Raw genomic sequence first — 11,371 nt, forward strand, 5'->3', positions numbered from 1 at the left:
AGCAACGACATCGATATTCAAATGATGTAAATTAGACTCCTATCAAGCTACTGCTTCCTCAGTGCCTCGTGGTGAGCTAGGCGCAAACCTCCGAGTGTGGTCGCCAAATGTTGAAGGGTGGATATAATTTTGGTTCTACCCGTCCTAATCACACCAAATGACAACACCTTCTAGGAATGGTATGAGAGAGAACTTGCCTTCCATTGTACTATGTACCTCCTTTTATAGACCTTCCGAAAAGCGCTCCCTTTTGTGACATCATGCCACATGTCCTAAACATCCTTAATTACCACTAATGTCGTTCTTTCTAATATAACCTTCTCATTTTCCATTAATTCCCTCCTTATCCCCTCTTGCTTGTGAATACTTCTTAGTGGACTTGGGCTTTGGCTCCCAAGTCCCCATGTTTTATGTTGGGCCTGGCTCCCTTTCAGGGGCTACCTAGCCCTGTTAAGGGGTAATAATTTTCATGTATCAACAGTTATGGTGAAGATTCATCGTAGGAAACAATATTTTACATTTGTTTAAATGAAGTACATTCATGAACTTATTTTGTGAATCGAAAGAGAAATCAATATGTTTATTAGTCCGACTATTCATTTCATATCTTTGGATGACCAATGTGTGAGTTGGTAAAACCGATCTTAACTCAGGTTATGTATCTTGGTATAACCAATCACAATATCTAGACTTATGATCTGGTATGACCGGTCCTGGTAATTGGTGTAACCGATCCTAAGTAATCACCATGAGATGATATGATCAATCCTTGTAATTAGTGTGACTGATCCTTGTAATTGGTGTGACCGATCATAAGTGTTGTGTGACCTATCCTCGTAACTGGTGTAATCGATCCTAGTGATTGATGTGACCGATCACAAGCAGATACCATGTTTAGGTAGAACCGATCCGAGCCCATGTATGTGACTTGGAAGGACCGATCACAACTAACCATTGTAATTTGGTATGACCAATCACATAATAGTCTTGGAATACTAGCAAACTAATTCTAAACTTGTTTGGAAGTGTGGTAGAACCGATTCCAAGAAGTAAATCCATGTAACTATGAAATAAGGTTTTGCAGTGAAAAGATGTCAACATACTTTGAACACGAGCAGTAACTCTTATCATTTATTGTTCAAAAATATTCCTTGGTACTCAAGGTGATCCTACGCCGAAATAAATTAAGAATCTTTTAATTAAGGTTTTTGGATTTATATGTTTTAATTACCAGCAATTAATGCATAGCTCTAGAGAATAAAAACTAGTATTGGAGATTTTCTATTGAGAGGTTTTGAAAATATTGGATAAGAATTTATTGGAATTAGGAAAACCGAATTTGGGCAATTATCGCATATCTTGAGAATATTTTCGGTTTTGGAAATTCCTTGGTGTCCAAACATCATTGGTCTATAAATACCTAAGTTTGCATTTCTAGCAAACTATCCTAAGAGTCATGCAAACTTTATTTTTTTTTTGTTTCTGGTGGACCCGTCTATTCGGATAAGAAAGTATCCTAATTAGGTGAAATCTCTTATGACCGCTCGTTTAAAGACTTTTGTGGGATCAAGAAGCTCTACGAGTACCGTTGGTGGGAAACTAAATAATTACAGTATTATTAATTAGTTTTCGATTTGATTTGATTGACTAACGGTTTTTGAAACTTTGATTGCACCTAGTTTGTTTTTGCTTGAGAATCTTATCTTCTGATATAAGATTCACTCATACTAGATTAAAGTATCGACGAGATCTTTAGAACTGTTGTTATATCTGAAGAAATCTTGTGATAATCCATTGTTAACAGAATCCGTTCTGTGCGTGATTAATCACAAGAGATTCAAGTGGTGTTCTGCAAATATTTGAAGATAATAGAAGATTTGAAGACGAAGAATAATTCTTATTAGTTTTCGTATCTTGTGAATTTAGTGCACAAACCTTGATCGTCTGGGATCCAACTAGAATTGATTTATCTTTGATAGATATGATTGACTAGTTGCGTGAGATAGGCATTCCCTATATTTCTCTTTGAGATATATATTGATTGAGTGTGAATCTGTACTTGACTATTTCGACAGTTATAGTTAGATTGATCTAACCAGACAAAGGAGTTAATTAGATTAAACGGAGGGATACGATTGATTAGAGTGGTTACACCAAACAGATTCTTCCTTTGATGTTTGGAATACGATCCAAAGGACTTGCTATTCACGTGCGTGACTCTAGAAGTCGAAGGCGCAGGGATACTGAGGGAACTAAGTAGCTAGGAGTAGTCTGATTAGACTCAACTATACGAAGTTGGTATTAGATTTTGTATAGCGGTTTAATTCTGAGAGTATTCAAAACTGGATTAGGTCCCGCGGTTTTTCTGCATTTGCGGTTTCCTCGTTAACAAAATCTTGATGTGTCATTTACTTTTCTATTCCACAATTATAATTATTTTTATTATAATTAAAAGCATGTATAAGTGGAATATAAGGTTCATGATCTCATAAGCCTCAGGGACCCAAAAGCCACACCAACCACGAGGCACCGACAAAAAACTGCCAATGACGGCGAGCAGGAAAGGTATCAAGAAAATTAGGAGAACCAGAGAGGAAAACAAATCGGGTGAATCTGGCCTTTACGTCACAAGAAGCTGACAAGGTGGGAGGTATTATAATTGTAGAACATCTTTGGTCATAACTGACTTGTCGTGCCACTCATACGACATCGTAAGAATTGATAAAGATCTTATCCTCGAAGAAACCATGAAGATGACCGGAAGAGGTCGATACCATGAGATCCCAATCAATATCAATATAACGTCTCGCTCGATACGAACCCGATAGTCGGGTTCTGTTACCGTAAAAGTATAAGAACCCGATTTTTTCTTTTACGAAATGCATACAGTTAAGACTATCTAGCATTCCTTGGAATCCTTATCCTGGTTTTTCTTTAATATTTCTCTGACATCTTCCTCGGTTGGTTTCTGTAAATACCTTGGACCAAAATGATTAGTCATTACTTTGCAAAACAATGAAATATACTTGTATGAAGTTGTTTTTCCCGTACGAAGATACTTATCATTCAAATTCGTAGGTATCCCATAAGCTAGAATCCATAGGGACAAAGTACTCTTTTGTTCAGGACTATGACCTATAATAAAACTCAGAATTAATTGAGGTTTTACCTGACAAAACTCATTAATAATCTTTGCCACCAAGTACCAGGATATTGTAGAACCGATGTTGGAAATCTTGACCAGGGTGCGCACAATCGTGAAGAAAACAATCATGCATTATTTTTTGGTGGTACAATTCTCTTTTTCGATATGTATATTTTCTTGTGGATATTTTTTTTCTCTGTAGCTTCAGTTATTCGACCCGAATGTATCAACACCATACTGTTGTTTAGTTGTTGTTTTTTTTTGTCTTCATCTTCCTCGTCATGAAGTTGTGGCAATAGCTGAATATGCATTTGTTGTTGTGATTTAAACCGAATTTGCAGCGTCCACTTGATCAGTGGCGTGGTTAGTTTGCCTGGCCAATTAGTATAGCAAATGAACCGGCCTTGATACCTTGTAATTGTATGCCGACACCCAAGCTTTTGGTTCCCCCCTCATCAGATTTGGGTTGCGTATTACGCATCAACCGTACGTTAAACTGTAGTCCTGCCGATACGCACAGGAAATGAGAGAGACTCTCTGAGTACTAAATTCTCACAGGAGTAAAAGAGAAACAAAATAGAAAGAAATCCACAAGAAATTATGAAATTCATTTTCTTTTCAAATTCGTAGAACTCATTTATTAAATAATCCAAACTTGGTTTTCTTTCTTTCCGATTATTATTAAACATTACTGTAGATTATTACTATCAGATCCCATTGCTATTTCTCTGATCTGATCGCTTAGATCTCCAAGCATCAATGGCTGGCGCCGCCTCGGCGCTGTTTCTTCTCGACATTAAAGGTCGTGTTCTTGTTTGGCGTGATTTTAGGGGTGATGTAACCGCTGTTCAAGCCGAGAAATTCTTCTCTAAGCTCATCGAAAAAGAGGTTCGTTCGTGCTCTTTTCCTTTGGTCGTTTCGATTGTAGGTTAAATATTTAGGTTTTCATTGATGTCTTCATACTTGAGGTATCAATTGAGTTCAGGTTTAATTCGATCTGCTTAGTTTGAGGAAACTACAATCTAAGTTGTTTTTTCAATTCCTGTAATTTGTTTCAGGGAGATCCAGACACTCAAAATCCAGTTGTATATGATAATGGTGTTACATACATGTTTTTACAACACAATAATGTTTACTTGATGATAGCATCAAGACAGAACTGTAATGCTGCCAGTATTCTTCTTTTTCTACACCGCGTAGTCGATGTAAGATCTCTATCATATGCTTGATTTCTAATGAAAACTCATGATTTCTGTGAATCTCCAAATTGTAAACCGTGCTAATATGGCAGGTCTTCAAACACTACTTTGAAGAGCTGGAAGAGGAGTCTTTAAGAGATAATTTTGTGGTTGTGGTAAGAGAGGATTTGTGTTATTCAATTATGTTTGAGTTATTTCATGATTGGTAGGAGTTAGTGATACAATCTGATTAGTTTGTACTGGTGCTGTATGGTTTATGCAGTATGAGTTGCTTGATGAAATGATGGATTTCGGTTATCCTCAGTACACTGAAGCTAAGATTCTTAGTGAATTTATCAAGACTGATGCTTACAGGATGGAAGTCACTCAGAGACCTCCAATGGCTGTGACAAATGCAGTGTCTTGGCGGAGTGAAGGAATACGATACAAGAAAAACGAAGTACGTTGTTTGTTTTCATATTTGTTCATTTTCTTTAGAAGCTATACAGGATAACTCAAAGGAGATTTTTTTTATATTAGGTATTCTTGGATGTGGTAGAAAGTGTCAATATACTTGTTAACAGCAATGGGCAAATAATTCGGTCAGATGTTGTCGGTGCATTGAAGATGAGAACATATTTGAGGTGAGTTTCGTCTTACTCGCCATTCCCCTTCTCATTATGCTCTCTGTTGGGAAGCGATGATATTTTTAACAAGTTTAGTTCCCCAAAATGGCGAAATCATACCTCTGTGTTATTGTTGTTATCTATTATACAGTAAGCAGTCATGGCTTGTGCTATTATGTACGACAAACTAGAGATCGTGAATGCTATTTGAACCTGATGCACGTGACATAATTTTAGCATATATCACAATTGTAGAAACTGGGGATGGGGATTGCCATTTGAATCCAATGTGGATTACAACAGTGTCTTTAGGATGATTGGTGCTCTGAAGTTCCTAACACTTCCATGTTGTGGCAACCAATATTATTAGTATGTTTAGTAACTTAAGGCTTAGCTGCAAGTAACGGGGCAAGCACAGGATGCAATATGAAAAATATATTAATTAATAAATAACAATAAAACGGGAAACTAGATGAAGTCATAAATTTTAGAATGGGATGAAGTTTGACTGGCAGATTATGTATATCTAATGATATTTTGGGCTCGATGATTGCAACAGCTGTCTAATGGTCCATTCTTTATATTAGGCCTGGAATCTGAGAAGTATTTGCTAGTAGGCCACAGCCTATATTCAACCTATTTAAATCCATTATATGATTTACTGCTGGCACACACTGGAAAAAGTTAAACTTGCCGCACTTCATCTGTTTCAGTGGTATGCCGGAGTGTAAACTTGGTTTAAATGATAGAGTACTATTGGAGGCTCAAGGTCGATCAACGAAGGGAAAAGCCATTGACCTGGACGATATTAAGTTTCATCAGTATGTATCTGACTCTTCACTCCAGATATGTTCTGCTTTGGTTGAAATGGTCTTTTGACATGGCATGTGTTTGTCACGTGGTGTTTATCTAGATGAATTTGATATTCTGACGGAATCTTTGCACTCTTGCACTTTGCTCTCCATTAGATGTGTGCGCTTGGCCCGATTTGAAAATGACAGGACAATATCTTTCATACCTCCTGATGGGGCTTTTGACTTGATGACATATAGACTGACTACCCAGGTTAAGCTAATCACTTGATAATCATTGTCGGGTATTGTTCATTCTGCAGTGCACTGAAATTGATTTTTGTATGTTAATTTTAGGTAAAACCTCTGATTTGGGTGGAAGCTCAAATTGAAAGGCACTCCAGAAGTCGTATTGAAATCATGGTAAAAGCCCGGAGCCAGTTCAAGGAGCGTAGGTACATTTATTTATCTTAAAACTCGGGCTGTTGCTTGCCTACTTAAGTTCCTTGACTGTTAGCATTAACTTTTGTTTATCATGATACCATTGTGGTAAAGCACTGCAACAAATGTTGAGATTGAGATGCCTGTACCAGCTGATGCTACCAATCCCAATGTGCGTACTTCCATGGGTTCTGCTGCATATGCACCTGAGAATGATGCACTGTGCTGGAAAATAAAATCCTTCCCTGGTGGCAAGGTAATACTAGAATTTGAACCGCTATCCCAGCCGACGTGCTTTTATCCTCTGCATTGAAGTTCTAGATGTTTGCAATTCAGTATTGTTCTTGTATGATGTTGTCCATATTAATTACAATTCAATGATGTCTATGTTATTTGATCAAATGAAATTGTTTAGGAGTACATGCTTAGAGCTGAATTCAGTCTTCCCAGTATAACTGCGGAAGAAGCAGCTCCTGAAAGGAAAGCTCCTATTCGTGTGAAATTTGAGATACCATATTTTACTGTCTCTGGGATACAGGTACTTCTAGCTCTCTTTGATTGTTGCTATTTTAGATGGTTTGTAGCACTTTTGTAGAAGGTAGTTGCTATATTCTCCCTTTTACACTTGAAGGTTGTTGATTTAATCTTGAGTAGTTCATTTGCATGGAAAAACCTCGACATCTTTCAAGTTAAGGTATTTTGTTTAAGTATCATATATTCTTTAATAGTGAGTACTGATGATATTCTGCTCAATGTACTTATTTTCTCTTAGGTCCGATACCTTAAGATCATTGAAAAGAGTGGATACCAAGCTCTACCATGGGTGAGGTACATAACTATGGCAGGCGAGTATGAACTGAGAGTTATTTAGAAAGCTACACATCTGTTGCTACTTCAACCACGCAACACAATTATATCATGCAATTTGCAATTGCAGAAGGAAGTTAAATCTACCAGAAGGGCAAGAGCTTCATCCCATGATGAATTATTATTTTTCACTCTTCCCTAGCATGTGTGCAGCAAAAGCTTTTTCTTTCCCTTTCTGCTGTTTTTCTTTTATGCTATAGTGGTTTTTATGGGTGCACTGACTACCCATAAAAGATTTATCGTCAATTTTTTGTGATAATTAACTATGAAGAATCATTTACTGTGAAGTTGATATTCTTTAGTTGAATTGCAGAGCAGATTTCTGGTACGAGGAAAGGCAAGTACTCTGTATTTATTTTTTCGGATAAATCCCATCCGCAAGATGATACTCCCTCCGTCCCAAATTAGATAACCTAGATAGTTTTAAATCCTATCTCAAAATAGATGACCTAGTTAGTTTTAAATCCTATCCCAAAATAGATGACCTCAAACAATAGGATATTTAAATTATCCTTTTGATTGATTATTATTAGTATAAGAAAAAGGTATAATCTGATTGCCATGTTTATATTCTTTACGTAGGTGTTTTAAAATGCTTTCCGATGATATACAGATAAAGTTTATGAATATCCGTTGTATAGTTTGAGAAGATAAATTATTTCTTAATTTTACTAGTAATTATCCTCAAGGATATAATTGTAAAAAATACCTAAAATTTCCATTTTTCTTTGCCTTAAGAATTGTGCAAACTACAACTAGGTCATCTAATTAGGGACAAAGGGAGTAACTATGAGCGTGTTGATAGATGTTGATTACGAAATGGACGTGGGACACACTTCATACTTTAGACCTTCAAATATAAACGATTTATGCAAAACATTGATATTATTTTGTGAACCCGGAAGACCAAAAAAAACGTGTCATTTCCAACAATCATAAGAAGCAGCAGCTTCGAAGATAAGATTGGTTTTGGGTAATGACCCTTATATTGATGGGCCAATAAATAGTGCATTCCTGTTATACCCAATGCATACAGTCAAGACTACCTAACATTCCTCGGAATCTTGTATCCTCATTCTCCCTGAATATTTCTTACGGAGTGGAAGCCTATGAGTTGCATCAAAGATCGGATAAAAAATAAAAACTAGCGTGATACCTCTTATGTGATACCTCTTATGCTCCTGACTGTCATGAAAATGCCGCACTACTCAACCACGAGTTCGATATGGAGAAACAAAAGCCATTGCTAGGGTCATAAGGCCTGAAACGTCGACAAAGACAATCATATAGTATATGATATCTCGAGTCCAGTATAAAAGGACAAACAACTTTCCCAGGGTCACACGGCCGAAAACGGCAAAGAAGATTGTTAGCTATTAAATACTTTTCATTTCCCGCTCCCGAAAACTTTTGCATGAATAATTGAAAATTTGAATCAGCTTTGCGAAAACGTCTATCCTTTCTCCTCTTCATACCTTCCTCCAGTGCAACTCCCTTCTTTTTATTCGCGATAGCTTGCTGTTGTTTACTAGAATCATCTAAATTTTTCTTAAGTGTTATTCGTCGTTTTATAACTGCCTGGACTTCATTTGACAATCCTGATAATTTTTTGTATCCTTAAATTCCAATTCTTTTTGAATATCTTGCGGAAGCTTGCGGAAGAATTCAACGGTGATGTGGCTAGAATCCATGCCAGCCAATTTCAGAGATTCTCTCTTGCTTCATCACTCATTCTTCCTAAGACCAAGTCTTATGTGCTAGATTAGCAGAAAACGGTTGCAGTTCAAAAAAAAGTGTGGTCTATTTGTTAACACTAGTTCTCTCTTCTAGCATGTGCTCGCAGTTGAACTAGCACCCAGATTGAAGCGTTTAATGGTTTAGCATTAAAAAAGCTACCTTTTCGCTGAATGGTTTAGCGCTGGTCGATTTATTTTTTGATCTGACGGCTGATATTTAAAGCGCTGAACCAAACAACGTTGGGCTGACATGGACTGCTAATCTAGCCGCTATATTAGCACTCCCATAGAATTTAGAAGGTAGTCCTAGCTGACGTGGACTGCTAATCTAGTTGCTAGATTAGCAACCATAGGACTAAGCCTAATGACTCAACTGTTGTATTAGTGAGCTCCACTTCGAGACCAGGGTACCGTGCTAGCTCTACAATGTCATGCACAACCTTATGCACAAGGTACTCAATTGCTGCCTTTTCAGGATCTCTGAAAGTAAATAATGAAGATTTAGCAAGACCGTAATAACCTCGTTCTTGAGCGAAAAGTTTTGGTTGGTAATCTTCTGCATCCAAAATAAGGTCTCTTTCATTCTCCACTGCGAGCGGTCCGTCAAATTCAATACTTTCAAAGTCGCAAGAAGTCGATTGATGAACACATTGTAGTCTTTATCAGCACCTGAACATACATCGTCAAGACGTTCTTTGTGAATACAATCGAAGAGATGGTAAATCTCAACTGAGTACAACTTTCCTCCGACATCAATGGCAATAGCCTTTCCGAAACAGCTCAATTCCACCTCTAGGTCGACGATACTTTTATTAATTATTGACCGGAGGTTTATCAAACGAGACTTGAACACATTTCTTAAGTACTTAGATAGCATATTTCCTAGACGCTCACAACCCATCTTATGAACTAGATGCATGTACCTTAGAGTACTTGCAAAATACTCCCACTAGATCTACAAGGAACAACAATCATGTCAACACTCTTGTTAACATCAGCTTGAGAGCGATCAATAAAACCAACCCAAGGGAACTGTAGGCGGTATGACTTTCCATCCAATGAACTAACAACATCATTTTCCTTATTCATAACACCTTTCCTTATGGTGCCTCCATGGGTAAATTCTCTCTCTTCTTCAAGATCAAACCAAAACCAAAATTCTCTTCCAGTAGCAAGTATCAGGTCGAGCAGAGATAAATCGCGTAACGATCTTATCTCCAAAAATACGTCGAAGTTTTTACACCGGCTGCCAGCCCGCCGAGACGCAATCCACACTGAGGTAAGGAAATTTTTGGTTAATTTTTCAAAGAAGCTTTCCGACCTAAATTGTCTATAACACAGATAGTTTTTGGTTAAGTATATTTGGGGAAGAACACCCAAACATTTCTCATGCTGCTCAGGAGTTAAAAGTTAAAACTGTGGCCGGACCTTCAAAACAATCTGCACTTAGGACCTGAACATAAGGTGTGATATAAACTTCTCGTGGGTGTATTTAGTCTCTTCCCATCTTTATCTAATTGAACACCAGCACGAACTAACCAAGAAGGTTTTCCGCTGAATCTTTCTTACGAAACCTAATGCGTCTTCTGGATTACCTCTTCTGAGATTGATCCGCGCGAGACACTTTCATCCGTCCATTTTTTCAAGATTCCTGATCTAAGTATACTTCTTAATCTAAGTATACTTCTTAATCTAACTAAATTTAATCGTTTAATCACGGATTCGAATTTTCCTTATAACTAAGTTTCCCAATCATAACAATTCAGATGACTTCCAATCATAACAATTCAGTTGACTTTGCACTGTAACTGGAATTCTAGCCATGGCCTCTGGAGTTTACCATAGACGCTCCATGCCTTTGGAATTTAACCATAGCCGCATGAGGACAACCACCTGCTATATGGGAAAACCTTTTTACGTTTTCCTGATTAACAAATTATCTGAAGCATTCTTCAACTTACAAATTTAATAAAAAAAATAAACAAAAATCCTCTACAGACCATGAAAATAACTACACCAAGAAACCGCCACAAACAATGCACCCCTTCACGTCTTATGAGGAGTTGAGTTTATTGGAACCCACAAATAAAAAAAGAAAAATAAAACTATGAAATGCGGTTTTAACATAGTTATTTTTCTCGATTCATCGAGAACCACTGAAAAATAAATCGTTACCAAGTTCTGGATTATACTGATATAACACGTTAAGCACCAAGCATCTAATAATATACTCCCTCCGTTTCTGGAAAAAAGATATTTCCATATTTTCATTTTAGTTTAAAAAGTGAAAATATTTCTTTTCCAAAAACAGAGGGAATATGTTTTTATTAAACATTAATCATTCACCAAAAAACACGTTCATATTAGAGCTGGCAACCGGGCGGGCCGGGGCTGGCCCGTTACGGGTTCTACGGGTTCGGGTTAATACGGGTCGAAACCCGCGGGTGGAAATTCTTCGCGGGTTAGCATTTCTTCAACCCGTACCCGTAACGGGCTGAACTTGCGGGCTCACGGGTTAGCCCGCCCGTATATCAGATCTGAATAACTCATTTCACATAACTCATTTCATATTTAGATTCATTTCAAA

The 11,371-nt window shown here is 37.3% G+C and overlaps 1 protein-coding gene across 1 annotated transcript; it reads left to right on the forward strand.

Moving 5' to 3' along the window:
- Positions 1-3,639: 3,639 nt before the first annotated feature.
- LOC113318596 (AP-1 complex subunit mu-2-like) lies at positions 3,640-7,376 on the forward strand. The gene is made up of 11 exons (XM_026566781.1): positions 3,640-4,033; positions 4,204-4,350; positions 4,437-4,499; positions 4,607-4,783; positions 4,864-4,967; positions 5,663-5,770; positions 5,918-6,014; positions 6,098-6,195; positions 6,296-6,437; positions 6,597-6,719; positions 6,954-7,376. The coding sequence occupies exons 1-11, from the start codon at positions 3,905-3,907 to the stop codon at positions 7,050-7,052; spliced, it is 1,287 nt and encodes a 428-aa protein (XP_026422566.1). The 5' UTR covers positions 3,640-3,904; the 3' UTR covers positions 7,053-7,376.
- The last annotated feature ends 3,995 nt before the right edge of the window (positions 7,377-11,371 follow it).

The sequence above is a fragment of the Papaver somniferum genome, chromosome 10 (assembly GCF_003573695.1).
Source record: "Papaver somniferum cultivar HN1 chromosome 10, ASM357369v1, whole genome shotgun sequence".
Lineage (NCBI taxonomy): Eukaryota > Viridiplantae > Streptophyta > Magnoliopsida > Ranunculales > Papaveraceae > Papaver > Papaver somniferum.

Excerpts from the sequence above, each read along its gene's own strand:
- LOC113318596 (XM_026566781.1), top strand. The coding sequence starts at position 3,905 with ATGGCTGGCGCCGCCTCGGCGCTGTTTCTTCTCGACATTAAAGGTCGT. Across the intron at positions 4,034-4,203 it reads CTAAGCTCATCGAAAAAGAG|GGAGATCCAGACACTCAAAA; the intron begins GTTCGTTCGTGC and ends AATTTGTTTCAG. Across the intron at positions 4,351-4,436 it reads TTCTACACCGCGTAGTCGAT|GTCTTCAAACACTACTTTGA; the intron begins GTAAGATCTCTA and ends CTAATATGGCAG.